This window comes from Pseudochaenichthys georgianus, chromosome 1, assembly GCF_902827115.2.
Source record: "Pseudochaenichthys georgianus chromosome 1, fPseGeo1.2, whole genome shotgun sequence".
NCBI lineage: Eukaryota > Metazoa > Chordata > Actinopteri > Perciformes > Channichthyidae > Pseudochaenichthys > Pseudochaenichthys georgianus.
This window is the reverse complement of record NC_047503.1, coordinates 5,948,331-5,965,671: the sequence shown is the minus strand read 5'-3', so window position 1 is coordinate 5,965,671 and position 17,341 is coordinate 5,948,331. Positions and strand designations below refer to the sequence as shown.

The following is a 17,341-nucleotide window of genomic DNA, read 5'->3' as shown; positions in this document are numbered from 1 at the left end:
GGCAAGTGGAAAGTACGTTATGCTGTCCCAGGATGTCTAAATAGTGCTTCCGGGCCAGCGGGCCATTTATAATGTCGGGCCCTGCATTACAATTCACCATAAGCAATTGTTGACTGCAACGTCTATGCCAACCAACTGTCATTTGTAATGTATTTTACCATACTTTAACGGTCAAGTTCTGGGAACCACAGCAGCCCAAATGTTAACGTAAATGTCAAGTTTTCTTTTTACAGTGTACTTATATCTGTACATTTCTTTTCAGTTTGCTTCAAGAAGTGGCTTCGACAGACAGAGATGCAGGCCAGATTGGGAAAGGCTGGACACTACACAACGGGAAACATTATGTCATGAACAAGTAAAAACAGAAAACACTTTTTCTTATCATACATTTTTGTTACCATTGAAATATTGAATTATATTTATTACTTTTATTTTAAATCAAATGCACCTGTTTTAGATAATATATTTATTTTGATGTATAGGTTGATTTGGAGGTTGGTTGTTATTTGTATAATTATTGTATTGCTACTGTGTATTTTATTATATTGACAAGCTATTTATTAAATTAAAATACTGTTGTGAACACTATACAATGTCTTTATTTTGGTAGATACATGACACAATGAATCTTTGTAATATATTTATGTTCTCTGGTTTAAATATTCATACCAGTATTTAAACAATGTATGCTGGTCACCTGGAATCTTGGTAAGCTTCCAGCATGGTATATTTAATACTATTATTAAACATAAACTGGTGATAGATGGATGCTGGTGACCAGCCCAGCATACCAGCATACTATGCTGGTCTATGCTTTTTTTTTTAGCTGGCCAGGATGGCTGGTTTAGCTGATGGCTGGTTTAGCTGGTGCACCAGCTAAACCAGCCATCAGCTGAACCGGCCATCCTATCTACTCGGCTAAGTTGGTCTAAGCTGGTTTTTTCAGCAGGGTTAGAGGGCGAAGCCTATACGAAATAGAACGAGAGGCTATCAGTTTATTTGATCAAGGGCGGTTTATATATGCAAATATTGCCTAAGAGCAGTTCAGCAAATGTCACGTCCTTTTTTATTATTTACTTAACTTTTATGTAGCAGGTCGTCCACTAACAGTTTTCTGTTTTTAATAAGGAGATCAAAGAAATACTACCTTCCATACACTTTAATTACTCACCATGTGCTACTTTCAAGATAACATTGTTTTTATTGCATTTCTGTCTTATACAGGCTAATACAGGAAGGTGCACTGTTGATAAGGTTTTATTAAAATGCATGTGTTTAGGAAGAAACTTGGATTGCATGATCAGAGTTGTTGATGTAGTTTTGCCTCAGTTTACTATACTTAATCAAGACTGTTCCCAGTTGTTTGGCTGCCATGCAAGAATAACAATGTTTTTCAAGACTTCAAGGTAAAAGAAGGAGAGTAATTGAGATACAAATGGTAATTTTTAAGAAATAAAATGTATATGTATATGTGACTTTGTTTTGTCATGAGTTGAATTGGCGTTTTCAAGTGTTTTATATTTATAAGTTGCTTGTACAGATTTCAGCGGCCAAAGACAAAGCACTGACAGCCGTGAGAGGGAGCCAACACAGCAAAGCTATACTGTTTGGAAAACCAAAAGAAAGAGCTGAAGAGAGCTGCAGTCAGGTGGTCATTCATCTTTATGAGGGAGTCCATTCTCAAGTAGTCATGTGATCAATGGAGAATTCAAATATTGTTTTTAGCCACTCTCAGTAGACTTATCGGTAGAATAATATACAGTACCTTAAATATCAAGTACTCTTTATGCAGATGAGAGATGAATTTACAGGGGGTGGGACAGATTGTCCAGCAGGGAGGACAGCTTGGCTGCCATTCTCCTGTCTCCCACCACCTCCACAGTGTCCAGAGGACTCCCCAGGACAGCTGGCCTCCTTATCAGTCTGTTCAGTCTCTTCTTGTCAGCAGCAGAGATGCTGCTGCCCCAGCAGGCCACACCATAGAAAATGGCTGATGCCACCACAGAGTCATAGCCCTAACCCAAAAGACCTCAGTCTCCTCAGCAGAAAGAGACTGCTCTGTCCCAGCAGCAGAGTGAACAGACAATCTCTATGTCCGTTCCCCTGATTTCAAGTACAAAATTATCAAAGTCTAGATTATTATGTATTTTTCACAGTACATTTGAATGAAAACATTGCAGGAAAAGATGTCAAATATGGAGATTATCAAGCTCACCACCAGCATAATAAATCTGATATTTTTCGGTTTTTTAACTAAAACCAGAAATAAATGTAAGACATTCGCTTGGAAATTGAGAAACTGGGATGGACATTTCAATGTGAATTATCGATATTTGCAGGCCTAAAGTAAATCGTCATTAAAGGTGGGGTAGGTAAGTTTGAGAAACCGGCTCGAGATCGCTAGAATTTGAAAATACACAACCGGAGAAAATCTGCCACTTCCTTATAGAGCCCCTCCTCCAACACACACGAACGCGCACATGACCAATGAGGGCACGAGATAAGTTTGTGCCCCGATGGAAGGCTGACAGGCAGGTAGGCCATTGTACTTTTTACAGTATTACGGCTTCTAGAGATGACATTTTTTTATGGATTTTTTGTCAAAGCACTTAAGATATTCATTGCTATCGGGATGTTAAGAGCATTCCATGGAATATAACAAAAAGTGTATCTCGAGCCGGTTTCTGAAACTTACCTACTCCACCTTTAAGTGAAGCAGTTGTTTAAATGTGCTAAGTACCTGTTGGTTATATTGCCACAACTATTAATTAAGTATTTAAGTGTTTATATTTAAATGTATTTTATGAATGGATAAAACATCAACATTTAAAACAGTGATCGGCTCTGTGTTGTATTCTCAGAAGGAACAACTGAGCTGCACTGAAACAGAAGCAATTAAAAGCTGGACCTAATTGTCCATTGCACAAGGCAAGTTCAGTCATAAGCGGGATGAATTAAGAGCAGGTGGACAGAATAAAAGATGAGGACACGTTGAATGACGCACAGAAGCTCCAGCTCATGTTTTGACCAAAGTGGATACATTTAGGTCATTGAAGCTTAATGGGATGTTACTAAGGATGTTGGCAGAGAAAGACAGGGAGGAAAAAAGAGAGAAAAAAAACCCTCATGTTATTTTAAAAAAGTCTCAGTGCAGTTTCCATGCCAACACTACTAGTGCAGGCCTCTGGAGTCCTTGCAGGACATTCAATTACAGGCACCTTTGAATATTACGTGAGTTTATAATTAACAATGTGTACACTGATATCTGAAACCGCCGGTGCTGGAGTGTTCCATTCATAATGTGCACCATGTGACAGGATACAATAGAAATGTATCTTTAAATGCAACAGTAAAGTGGTACATTGTTATATTGAATTAACAGAACAAATTGAGCACTTGAATGATTTATGACAGCACGTTTTGATTTGCAACAACACATTTAAATGTTATCAGCCTATCACATGGCTGTTATCATTGGTTATCTTCCTAGATATGGGTCTGAAGGGACTTGCTGCTACAGAAGTCCTGAAGGGTAAATGAGGGGAAAACAGTTCTAGAAAATCCATGTTCCATGTCTGATCTAATCTTTTCTCTTCTGTGTTTATGACCTCACATAAAAAAAAAAGGTTTTGCCATGATCCTTTTGTATAAGTTCCATAATTTGTTCAAAGATTTTTGTTTTTTTAATACAAATGTTGGCCACATGAGTGCAGCACTACCACATCTCAGCCCCACCCCCTTTCCGATGAAAACAGAAGCAGCGCCAATAACATAGTTTCATTACGTCTTAAAGTAGCCCTGTCATGCTGTATTCGTCTGCCTCTATTGTTTTGTGTTCATTTGTTGTGACATTGTTCATGCTGCCCTCTTGGTCAGGTCGCTCTTGAAAAAGAGATTTTAATCTCAATGAGACTTTGGTTAAATAAAGGATATATATCTATTCAGAGATAACGTTTATATTGACTGTGTCTACTGTGACATGTTTCCATCCTTTAATGTTCAAAAATCTCTTTATTTTTCTCATACTGCCTGTGCTGCAGCATCTCTTTTTACCCTCTGTCTGAAACCAGAGTCCAGTCTGGTCTGATTGGTTAGCTAGCCGGCTCTGTTGTGATTGTTCAAATGTCCCGCCCCTCAGCCTATCACGTACATTGGCTGCAGTCGAATAGTCCAAAGATCAGCTCCTAAGTTCTAACCCTATCGTCTATTCCTTGACCTCTGAGTGAAACGTCACGGGGTTAAGGGATAGTGGATAGGAGAATTCAAAAGGACTTAGGAGAAGAGACTGCGGTACTTTAGAGAATCCGAATGCACTTTCACTATCCAACGTGTTTATGATGCGCCAGCGGACGTCATGAATGTGCGTCTGCTGCTGTGGGGAAACTATGGAAACTACAGTTTTCTATACAGCGGACTACAACATGGATGTTTAATAAGAACGAGGGACTACTGTGAACTCATCTAGAGACTCTGCACCGTGCTCTGATGCTGCTGCTTTGCTTTATGAACGTAGACAACAGAGAAACATATTCTTCATGACCAAAGTTGGAATTGAAATAAAAAAGGAAAGTGAAACTTATGCTCGTCACCCTCTCCCTCCGGTCCACATTAATACTAATGATCCCAATACGTATGATTGTATGAACTAAAGATCTTAAAATCAATACAAATATATTTATTATAAACGTTAGTCCTGAACATCTATCACTGTGTATATCACCATTCAAACATCTTTTAAAAGTTGAACAAACTCCGCAGCTCAGTAAAGACTGAAATGTTGACTTTATTTGATAATTTCAGTAAAAACTAACGTTCATATTTCTCTTTTTGATTATAATACTGATGAACGTTCAAAACAAAGTACTATCATTCTAGAGAATTCGAACGGCACTTATCATGGCTGCCACTGAGGGACTTCCGGGTCATTTCACTCCTTTAGGAAGGTTCCTAAGCTAAATGGACTATTCGACTTCAGCCAAAGAGACTCTTTATATGTCTATGGTTCCTAAGCTAAATGGACTATTCGACTTCAGCCTTACTCTCATTGGTTAACACTTGACCAGCACCCGCCGTGTGTTACAGTTTGATTGACAGCAAACACAGCCCCCTGATGATAGCCTTCCCTGCATTCTCAACAGCCATTGGATGAATCTGATTTTAAAGAAAAGCGTTTTAGCCAATCAAAATGAAATATGCGGGACATCGTCTCAATTTGCGGGACGCACCAAAAGTCGTGAAAATGCTGTGCAGTCCCGTGCAAAGCGGGACATCTGGTCACCCTATATTGAAGGCTGAGTGATCTGTGATCTATGAATATGAATAAGTATGAACAGGCTCGTGCTTGGCCCACTGGTATTGTTTGTTTATTATTTTGTCGAGGATGTAAAACAATCCACAGAACAGCTTGCTGTGATGAAGAGGTTTCGAACTTTATAGGCTTATATATTGGCAACAAATAAAAGCATAGTGATAATCCTATCTCCTTAAAGGTGGAGTAGGTAAATTTCAGAAACCGGCTCGAGATACACTTTTTGTTATATTCCATGGAATGTTTTTAACATCCCGATAGCAATGAATATCTGAAGTGCTTTGACAAAAAATCCATAAAAAAAATGTCATCTGTAGAAGCCGTAATACTGTAAAAAGTACAGTAGGATGGCCTATCTGCCTGTCAGCCTTCCATCGGGGCACCACAAACTGATCTCGTGCCCTCATTGGTCATGTGCGCGTTCGTGTGTGTTGGAGGAGGGGCTCTATAAGGAGGTGGCAGATTTTCTCCGGTTGTGTATTTTCAAATTCTAGCGATCTCGAGCCGTTCCACAGCAGGGAGATACGCTGATAGGCCTAGTTGTTTTTTGTATTTGTTGAGTTCATGCAATGTCATGAGAAGTGATTCTATCTTACATCCTGTAGTGAATTTCAATGTTCTTCCCCAACAAGAGTCCGTACATGGAATGTCAAATCAGGTCAATTATTGTGGTCGAATATCACACATTTGTCTGGGCTTTCAATTATGTAAAGCATCTACACCTTCGATCTCAGAAAAATCGCCTACATAAAAACCAAAGAATACATTTCAGGCAGTACGTCTGACATTATAGCCTATTTATATTTATTTCAAAATGTATTGTAGCATTGTAATAATCCTTCAAGGGATCCCCTTTAAATACAAATGTACCAGTAACCTCTATGTTAATTGTAACTGCAAAGCGATACAGTTGTATTGCCTTTTTGTATCCTGAGAAGAGATAATCCCATATGTAATCTGTTTCTCCCCAAGCCTGCATAATTGTCATGTTCACATAATAAAGTTACAATAGAAAATCTGAATGACGAACATGATATTAACCAACAAGCACCGAAAACACCTGTGAGGGGAGGAAGGATGACTGCTTGATAGTATTGGTGCAATGGCGCCCCCTAACGGTGCATACAAGGAACATTACAATATTAACTACTTTGCAGACAGATATTATTCATAGAAAATACAATTGAACAGAATGAGAATGTTTTACATAACATAACGTGTAATGTGTCAGGGACTCAGGGTTGCCATGGAGCCTGATCTGTTGAGTTTCATAGATCACGTTAGGTCTGTTCGAAATGAAGTTTGAATAAAAACACTAAAACAAGTTCAACAGAGACCAGCTGGTGCTACGGACCTCACTTTATCTGTTCTGGTGAGTAACCTATTCTGTCAAATGTATACATTTTATTTCAGTAAGTATTTTGGAATGTCAGTTTGTTTAGTTTCAGCCAACAGCCAGGCTGAGCTCTTTTTAACTTGTTGGTGAGTAAGCTTTAGTTAATATGTCAGTTTGTTATAAATGTAATCTGAATGTTTATTATTAAATTATCTAAATATGATTTCAGAATTGTGCTTACGCTAATATCTGTTTATTTACTTTTAGCTAACAACCAGACTGTAGGAAGATGGAGACTAACGTTCCTGAACAAGGGTTCGGAAACTGCCGGGGCCGAGTGAAGAAATGCCGGGATGCCGTGCTTCAAAACAGCTATCTGGCTGCAGTTATCTCGGCTGTGGTCCTGGGTAGGTGATAAGAAACTACATAGCTATTTTACCAACTTTATTTTGTTTGGAAATCGAAGTAGCGTTGGCTAGTAATGCTATATAACGGTTAACGTCTATGTAGACACGGCATGTGCCGTTCAGGGGCAGAGACTGTGCACTGGAAAAATGCTGCCCATAAATCAAGTTAAATTATAATAAAAATAAGGTGTTTTCACTTCCACTCTTTAACCTGCCATTATGGCAAGTGAACATTTGCTTGGGAAGATTTGTTGAACAATTATTTAGAACTATATTTTACCAGGATCAGGAAATGATTGGAAACGTTTTCGATGTTCTTGTGTTAGTGTTTCCAATAAAACTGTGTTTATTAAAATCAAGTAAGATTCATTTCTTGAAACAAGATGATCCATCTTTTACAAATACCACAGCAGCTTAAAAAAATGGTTTCATCTTCTTAAGTCTTATAGCAAGTGTAAAGACATATTATGACTAGATATTAGAACAGTTTTACTTGGCAAGATTTTAGTTCTTACAGTGTGTTACACATTTAAAGCTTTAGAAGTGGCTTTTTACTGAAATTAGAAACAAACCTTAAATGAAATAAAATAACAAATGTAAAAGATATTAAAAGCATATTTGAATGACAACATCAGTAAGATAAATCAAACTGTATAAAACACTGAGGAAATTGTTCTTTCCCCAAGGATTCCATTGCATAATCAAGTCATAACAATAACCTGTTACCAAGGCAACCACACCATCCTGTAACTAAATGAATCTGTAAAATAAATATAGTGGAGTAAAAAGTAAAACATTTGCTTCCAAATGTAGTAGAGTAGCAAATGGTCTCTCCAGGTTAAATCTAATTCCAGTAGACAATTTAAATCATTACAGAGCTGTTAAAAGAGTTGCCATGGTAATAATAACCCCATGTCAAATGTCTACCGCCCATTTAGTTTAACAAGAGACACTTTAATATTTAACTTTTAAGGTCATGGCATTCTGCCTGATAGTATGACATTAGTACAGTTTATGAAGATACATCAGAAGTCATTATTAGCAGTTATGAATGAAGAACATGTAATCCATTTTGACATAGTCATTGACATAACTGAGATGAACAGGTTAGAATGATTATATATATATTTTAGTGGTTTTACACATTTTACAGAATGTAATTTAATGAAAATGTTGCCAAGTTCTATTGTTGCCGTTCCACTTTTAATGGTTTTTCTTGCATACAGCAACATTTCTTGTTCAAGTGATTGACAATGTGTCAGATGGATAAATCCAGCGGACAGTCCAACAGCATTAGAACTGCAAAGTTGAATAGATATATTCGTTAGTTGTTGATTATTAAAATAATCGATTGTCAATTTTAGTATTTTTTTTAAGAGAACAAATGCTTCTATGATTCCAGCTTCCTCAATGTGAATATGTACCGTGTGTCTTAACCACCCTATGACAATAAATCCAACATCTTCAGTTGTGGAGAAAACAAAACGGTTGCGGAGATAATCTTGGGCATTTTCAGGATTTTATGGACAATACAACTAATTCTTCAAGATAGTAATTGACAATAAAAAAAGTTACTTGTTGCAGACCTAGACGTCAATGCACAGCACTTGATTTTAAGAAATGTATAAAAAATGACCCAGTCTAAATGTGTTCCAGCCATAAAATGAGCCAAAGCCAAAACATACAAATTCAATACAGTCAATATAAACATGGAAACAAAGATCAAGAAATAGGAATTCTATAATCATGTGACCTTTTTTAATTACATATAATTATTCAAGAGCTACATTTAACCTGACTTTAACATAAGGTTTTAATGGTAATGGAGCTTTGTTGAAGAATTGAAAGTGCTCTACAAATGTCCCCCAAATGATTATGGATGGCTGAAGTGGTGAAAAGATGTATTATTGTATTACTAAATTGCGGATCCCAGCTATTTAAACCTTTTCTTTGCAACATTTCTAAAAAAAATCTCCGAAAATTGTCTCACAGGTATAACTGCGGGCTTGTTTCTCAAGTTCTACATCCACATCTCGGAGCACGACAAGCGGTACATCGGCTTCCCGGGAGAAATCCTCATGCAGATGGTTCAGCTGATGACCGTGCCTCTCCTTCTGACCAATCTGATAACAGGTAAGCCACAGCAGTATTTCTCACACTGTTAGCTCATAAAATAAGGTGAACAATTGTGTGCATTCACAATTTAAAAATGTTGGAAAAGTAATTGATTGCTATTTTTAAGACTACACCCATATTACACAATAATACACCCCTATACCACGTTAAACCAATATTACACCCACATTACACTGTTATTCGACCACACCATGTAGCAGCAAAGTTACACCCATTTCTCACCATAATTACACTGTTATTACACCCCTATTATAATATTATTACACCCATGATTAATTTAATTGAAATTAAACACATTTATACACCCCTTTTACACCCATGTTAGACCATTATTACATCTGTATTACATCCAGATTATACCCATGTTATACTGTTATTACACCGCTGGTGCATTTTTATTGCTCTGGAATTCTACTTTTTACTTGTCTGAGTAAAACATTATTATAACCTCCCCTTAAAATGTCAGAATTGTTGTTTAATGTTCAACAATCTTGATAAAAATACATCGTGCTTCTTTGATCTTTTGCAAAGGCTTATTCGTGTTTTGAAAGCTACAACATACAGTAGGCTTGTACTGCCCCTTTTCTCCTTCTTGCCATTCATTGGCACTGAGCCACCTTTATGACACGCGATCGCCTCCCAAATGACCTGAACGATTTCTGTGTTAGAAAGTAGTTCAGAATAAAATGGTCTACTGTGTTACTCTGTGGATTGTTCAGATTAAATGTACAATTGTTTCACGAAGAATGAGGTTCTGTTCTATTCTGGTAAAAAACGTGTTATCATGTCCATATTTGACCTTCCATTAAAGAAGTAGATATCCATTTATCCCATATATTAGAATGAGAGGTGAATGAGGCTTTACTCCATTACAGGGATTCAGTTGGGTGTGGGGTGAGCCCTCAAGCTTTCCCAATACATATTCAAACCCCTCATTCGTACACCCGTTATCCTCTTTAAATGATCTGACCCAGAACTTCACCTATTTCATGAATTTCCTTATGCATGTACAGTTAAATCCTGTCATCTGTTTACGCTGTGGTATTTTTATAACACATATTATATTATTATTATCATTTCCAAAGAAGAACTGTCATTTTTATGGAAAATCGGCCAGTTTTTAGACTCTAATACAGAGATGTCTTGCTTTTCTCGCTTCATATCATAATAAAGTGAATAAGTGTGGGATTGACACGGACAAAACTAAACTTTTAAAGACATCACCTTTGACTTTGATAAATATTTCACTTTTCTATGGCATTTTATAGATTAATCAATTGAGAAAATATTCAGATGAATCCATTTTCAAAATAATCTTTAGTTGCAGATTCATTTCAAAGAACTGAATACTGTCTTTTTGATTTATTTATTTACTGTAATTAATAATAAAGTTTCTACCCGAGATGAACTTTTAGCCATTGCAGTTTTGAATTCTCAGAATCAGAGTTCCTTTATTTGTCCCACAGAGGGGACATTTATAATTGTTACAGCAAAAGTATAGATAGAGACAAAATAAAAATGAAAATAAAACACGTCATGCACATAATATTTAAAATAAAATATATAAGTTGTTGCCCAGAAGAAGAATTATAGCACTGATTAGTTGTGTATCATAGTTGGAGGTTATTGCTTTTGTATCAGATCATAGAGGGATTAGAATGTTCATAAAGTTTGAACATTCCTGAAATGGACTTTCGAAGTTTAGCATTTAAAACAAGCCGTGATTATGTGAATAATACAATGTTTGACATGTCTAACACCAATGGTTTCTATTTAGAGATGTCATACTTTATGTGTCTCTATCTTCCTCACAGAGGTTTTAAATATCACTCCTGAACTGGAGTTGTTCATGACTTTAGCGTCCTGTTGCTCATGTTGTTGTTTCTTCCAGGTGCTTCTGGTTTTAAGGCTCACAGAGTAATCGCTGGACGTGCAACAGCATACTTTCTCTCAACCACTCTCATGTCTTTGTCCATCGGTAAGAGCAAGACTTTGGCTTCTTTTTATTCACATTTGCTGCACATGGCATTTGAAGTTTTCCTTTGCTTTTCACTTGAGCGTGTAAATATGCAATTTAGAACTCACTCTGACCGTTGTAATACAGCTATATCAACAAGGTTACATATTGACTTATTTCCAGGTTTGGGAAGGTTACTTAAAAATGTAATTTGTTACAATTACTAGTTACCTGTAAAATTGTAATCAGAAGCCTCATCTGAGTATAAAATACAAAGGTAGTGTAGCCTGAAGCTTCTATTGGCTAGAGCTCCAACACATTGTACATGATAGGCTAAGGGGCGGGACATCTCTGAGTGGTTGACTAATCACAAGCGAGCCGGCCAGCTATCCAATCAGAGCAGACTGGGCTCTGGTTTCAGACAGAGGGTGAAAAGAGGTGCCGCAGCACATTAAAGCATGGAGACTGTTAGAGTAGAGGCAACAAATAGGAATGTGAAAATTAGCATAGTAAGGCCCCTTTAAAAAACATGAATCATTCACAGTATGATGTTCAAACCTGCATATAGTATTGTGTTCAATGGAGCTGCTGGTGCTCTTTCTCACATGAACGGGGTGTTTTGGATTCTCACGCTCCACCATGGATTCTGTGTTGCAGGGATATTTCTGATGATGATGTTCGAACCAGGGACTTCTGTTGAAGGAGAAGACCCAGAAGACATTGAGCCCTTCTTCAATATTGACTCCTTGATGGACATCATAAGGTGAGAAGAACATTTCTGCTTTCCCTGGATATTCAGTTCAGCAAGGCTTTTAAGTCAGAAACAGCTAAAACATTTAGAGAACTCAAATCCATTCATCGTCTCCTTTAGTATTTAGTATTTCAGGTGTTCTTCAGTGCAGATCATGTGCCGCGAACTGGCCGTTATAGCAACACAAACAACTGGCAGGGCGATGGAGGGGGTTTGAATCACCCTGAAACCTTGTCTTTCCTTTCTTCTAATTGTTCTCTTTTTCATTTCTTTACTGGGGACAGCTTTGCCGCCATAATTCCAAAGTTCCATGCTCTCTGCTCATTTAAAAATGTATATATAAAAAGTATTCCATAGGGTTTTCCAATGGAGGAGACACCTGCCTTTAAATGGACTGTTCTCCTTTCTGCGGATTGATACGACTCCACTTGTCCCTTGACTTGTCTGCTATCAAAAAGAGCAGACTGCTGGATGCCCAAATCAGATTAGAGTATTCAACTAAGTCATTTAATACAGAAGTGTTGCATAATGTCCTTGATTAAGACACAATTCCTTGGTTGTTTCACCATTTCCAAACATACTGATGGTGTGACTTGTTTTTTGTTCACAGGAACATGGTGCCTAAATGGCCGATTCAGGCTAGCTCCAGACAGGTATGCTTCAATTAGGACAAACTGCTCGTCATGTAAAAAAAATTCCTGGTCACTGTTGAAGATTGTTTTTTGAAGTTTACATGAAAGACGTTGATGTTTGATTCATGATCATTTTGCTATGTTTCTCTTTGTTACAGAATATGAGAGAAATACGACGGTTGGTCAAATATGTCGATGGAACCAACATTTTGGGCCTGATTGTGTGGGCTTTAATATTCCGCGTAATCTTGAAGAGGATTGGAAAATATGGGAAAGTCCTTGTAGATATCTTTCAAGCCCTCAACGAGACCACAAAAATAATTGTCGACATGATACTGAGGTAAGCTCGTACAACAAACCTTATGAAACGAGAAATACAGTTAAATTCCACTTCCTTTTCTGCTCACAGTTTTAGTGAACTTTTACCTGTTACTTTTGCTTTTAGACCGTTTTTCAGGTTTTGGCGTCCAACGATATGAATCCATTATTATGTTGATTTATCATTTTCTTCAATGACAAAAACATAGCTGATTTCTTTTGAACTAATATCTACATATTTTTCATGTCATTGTTATCTTTCAGCTTCTTGCCAGTTGGAGTGCTGTTCTTGACCACAAGCCATGGTATTGAGTATGATAACGTGACAACTATCTTTCAAATTGGAAAGTTCATGGCACTGGTTATTATTGGGTATGTTCCACCTTTTTTGGTAAAAAGTAGTAGCCTTGCGTTAAATAATATATCAATCAGGTATTTTATTTACCCTCACTTGTAGCCTTAACGAGTCATCAAGCTACAGTAAGCTAAAGCAACACATTTGTTAATTGTATCCACCAAAAGCTACTGGTTATACGTAACCAGACCAAAACACACATGAGCAGCAGAAGGCAGCCATGCTCGCTCACTTCCTGAGACCCTGGGATTGCTGTTACAGTCTTGTCGTTTTAATACTCTTGTCCGGCAGCTGCATTGTGTAGACAAACTGTGTCAGCAATTATATCAGATGATTCCATATTAATTGTGCATTCATTGTGTGTTTCAGGCACATCATTCACTCAACAATAGTTTTGCCTCTGACCTATTTCCTGTGTACGAGATGTAACCCCTATGACGTCATCAAGGAGATTGTTCCCACTTTAAAGAAGGCACTGGTCAGCTCGTCAAGGTGAGATGATGTACCACAGAGCTGATATTTCAACATTCATCATTAGATGTGCAAGCATATCTTTGAGATGTACATTTCTAATATGTTCACTAACGAAGCATGCATTGTGTGTTTCCCAGCGTGAACACACTACCACTCACTGCTCAATGTTGTGAGAGCCGACTCATGATCCACAAAAGTGTCACTCAGTACATGCTGCCCATCGGGACCAACATCAACATGGATGGAACTGCCATCTTCATTACCCAGATCAACCACATCCACCTGAAGATCGGCCAGTTGATCGCTATTACGTAAGCCACTCAAAATCATACCATCATCACCATAGCAAGTTCAGAAGTGATAATATTTAGTGTGCAGGACATTGGAGTAAGAAGGAGCCTTGACAGGGTGCTTTGAATAAACCCTAAAGGGGCTTATTAGTGCCAATGCATTCACACTAATAATTCTCTCTCTCTCTCTCTCTCTCTCTCTCTCTCTCTCTCTCTCTCTCTCTCTCTCTCTCTCGCCACACTCTCTCTCTCTCTCTCTCTCTCTCTCTCTCTCTCTCTCTCTCGCCACACTCTCTCTCTCTCTCTCTCTCTCTCTCTCTCGCCACACACAGACTCTCCCTCTCTCTCACACACACACACACACACACACCCACACACACACACACACACACACACACACACACACACACACACACACACACACACACACACACACACACTCTCTCTCTCTCTCTCTCTAGCCACACACACTCTCCCTCTCTCTCACACACACAGACACACACACACACTCTCTCTCTCTCTCTCTCACACACACACACACACACACTCTCTCTCTCTCTCTCTAGCCACACACACTCTCCCTCTCTCTCTCACACACACACACACACACACACACACACACACACACACACACACACACACACACACACACACACACTCTCTCTCTCTCTCTCTCTCTCTCTCTCACACACACACACACACACACACACACACACACACACACACACACACACACACACACACACACACACACAGGAAATGCATTTTCTAGTTTAGCTATAATTACCTGTTTGCTGAATTGTATCCTGCTTATCACAAGTCACTTGTTAGACGCTTTTATCCAAAGCGACTTACATACTCAATACTGTGGGCAATCCCCACGGGAGCACTTTGGGGTGACATGTCTCAGGGACACAACGACATGCTGACTGCAGTGGGGTTTGAACCTGTGACCCCCTGATCCCAACGCACAACCCACTGCGTCACACGCCTCCCTGTATTACACGGCTTCTTACTAAATAAATCCATACTTTGATCCAAAATATTGCTTTCAACAGGTCATCAATTAAAAAATGATTGTATTGTTTCCGCAAAATAAATATAGTCCATTATGCTGCATTTCCAGCCGTCACAAATCCAAGATTCAAGTGTCGTGCTTTCCACAAATATGAAATGATTGGTGTTTTCGAAAGAAGGAAGATGTATGTGCGTTACATTGACTTCTTTCTGCGGATCGATATCACCGCACATGGTCCCTTGATCAGAGCAACGGTCTGCTATCAACAAAGAGTAGACTGCTGAATGTCAAAATGCACCAATCAGAATGCAGTGTCCAACTGAGCATTTTTACAATATTGGTTAAAAGTGTACAAGATGAGACATTTAAAAGGAATAGACTTGGTAAAGTTCTATGTGTCTGTTTGATCTGCAGGTTGACATCAGGAGTGTGCAGCATAGGATCCTCAGGGATCCCGGCTACTGGAGGAATGACCACGATGTTTGTTCTGATGGCCGTTGGTTTACCTGCCAAGGAAGCCACCATTCTGGTGATTGCAGAATGGCTCCTGTAAGTTTAACACAAGTCATGTAGAAATGACTGGAGCTGCCTTTTCTGTTTCTTGACTGGTGCACCAGTTACAAGTACAAGTCATGCAATTAATATCTTGCTTAAGAAGAAGTACAAAAGTATGGGCATTAAAATATACTTGAATAACAAAAAGTAAAAGTACTTATTGGGCGATGTAGCTCAATTCAGAGCTACACCGCTTAAATATTGGATTGTGATTATTGATGCATTCACTTGTTTGTCACAGCTAGTAAACGTGGAGCTTATTTTAATTACTGTATATACTACTACTGAATATCTTAACCTTAAGATAATATATAATATCTATATAATTATATATTTTACTTTATTTATATTTCTTATTAGCGAATAATCAGAATCTGTAAAGTAACTAGTAATATATTTTGTTAGATAAATGCAGCAGAATAAAAGTACAATATTGGCTTATAAAATAAGAATAATCAAGTAAAGTACAAATACCCCAAAATCAAGTACATACTTGAGTAAATGTACTTCAACACATTATACCACTGGTTTTCTTGAAATGTTTATGCATGTTTTGTTTTGTTGTCCGAGCAAATTTGTCCTGACCGCTTTTAAACAGTCAATGGTCAGTTAAGATATTACATTACATTGCATTTAGCTGACGCTTTTATCCAAAGCGACTTACAATAAGTGCATTCGACCAGGAAGACACAACCTTAAAGAAAACAGAATCATAAAGTACATCAGGTTTCATAGAGCCAAGTATTTCAAGTGCTACTCAACTGGCTTTAGGTAAGCCAGTCCTTTATTAGTATATAAGTGCTCTGTTAGCAGATATGTTATGTACCTCTTTTATGCTTTATGCGGAATGGTTCGCTAACCAGCTAACATTCTTTTGTCCTTTTGGTCGGCCAGCTGAAGTGCAAATGGATCAAAGAAACAAAAATAAATCAGAACATCTGCTCAACTTTCATGGTCTGTTGGTGTCTTTCAGAGACCGCTGCAACAGTGTTGTCAACGTCTTGGGAAACTGTATTGGCGTGGCAATCGTTCACGAGGTGTCAAAAGGACAACTGGGAGAAATGGACCAAGGACCGTCAACGCCAAGGTACAAATCTATCTCGTCTTATTTGTTGGGTTTTGCCTTTACATTTGCAGAAAAGGTGAAGTAAAGACTTCCTTTAGTCTCGTGGCAGAGAGGAGCAGCAGGTTAAAAACCAAAGTATATCTTTTATTCTGCTGACCTCTTTGTGCTTTGCATGGCTTGGGTGCAGATCGTCGATGATGAGGAACTCAGCCTGGATCAGGTCCAGGCTGAGTTCAGCCTAGACGAGGACGAGGAAGACATGTTCAGCGCTCTGGAATATCAGGAGGGCTAAGATGACAACTACACTTGAGAAAGTTCACAAAAATCCCATTAAGTTGTTGTCATGATTATTTAGTACACATTTATTTCATTTTGTCTTAGTGTAGTAGTTATGTATATGGCACAGTTGTTAGTTTATTGAGTAGAAGGTTTGTAAAACTGTATCAAGCAAGAGGTTTACTGTCGTTATTGCACTAAATATATTGAATGTAATTAATGTAACAGATTAATGTATTGAATTGTATCGATGTATTTGAATTGAACTGGATCTATTTCAGTATTTATTGGTGAATAAAAACTAAAGAAGCTGCAGTCATGTATTTTAATACCCAAAAAACATAATCACCATATTCATTGATATTAACAAATTATATTTAGATAGCATTCACAAACATAAATACTGTCTTTATATATAATTTAAGTAAAATCTTATGTGGCTTATTCATGAGTCATATCGAA

At 37.9% G+C, this 17,341-nt stretch overlaps 1 protein-coding gene across 4 annotated transcripts; it reads left to right on the top strand.

The window, feature by feature from the left end:
• The first annotated feature begins 6,574 nt into the window (after positions 1 to 6,574).
• On the top strand, positions 6,575 to 17,054 carry LOC117461128 (excitatory amino acid transporter 3-like). Of its 4 annotated transcripts, none has more exons than XM_071203735.1 (14): positions 6,599 to 6,680; positions 6,742 to 6,790; positions 6,912 to 7,051; positions 9,044 to 9,184; positions 11,079 to 11,165; positions 11,802 to 11,907; positions 12,506 to 12,548; positions 12,686 to 12,867; positions 13,110 to 13,217; positions 13,570 to 13,692; positions 13,812 to 13,985; positions 15,397 to 15,531; positions 16,511 to 16,624; positions 16,791 to 17,054. In XM_071203735.1, the coding sequence occupies exons 3-14, from the start codon at positions 6,934 to 6,936 to the stop codon at positions 16,843 to 16,845; spliced, it is 1,386 nt and encodes a 461-aa protein (XP_071059836.1). In that variant the 5' UTR covers positions 6,599 to 6,680; positions 6,742 to 6,790; positions 6,912 to 6,933; the 3' UTR covers positions 16,846 to 17,054. The 4 variants fall into 4 exon arrangements, with proteins under 4 accessions (XP_071059821.1, XP_033961898.1, XP_071059836.1 ...); XM_071203739.1 differs by having other exon boundaries at positions 6,617 to 6,680; positions 6,751 to 6,790; XM_071203720.1 differs by lacking the exon at positions 6,742 to 6,790 and having other exon boundaries at positions 6,575 to 6,680.
• Positions 17,055 to 17,341: the final 287 nt, after the last annotated feature.

Bases quoted from the DNA above. Each gene is read 5' to 3' on its own strand.
- LOC117461128 (XM_071203720.1), top strand. From the start codon at position 6,934: ATGGAGACTAACGTTCCTGAACAAGGGTTCGGAAACTGCCGGGGCCGA. The intron at 11,166-11,801 runs GTAAGAGCAAGA...TCTGTGTTGCAG, and splicing joins TCTCATGTCTTTGTCCATCG to GGATATTTCTGATGATGATG. The intron at 11,908-12,505 runs GTGAGAAGAACA...TTTTGTTCACAG, and splicing joins TCCTTGATGGACATCATAAG to GAACATGGTGCCTAAATGGC.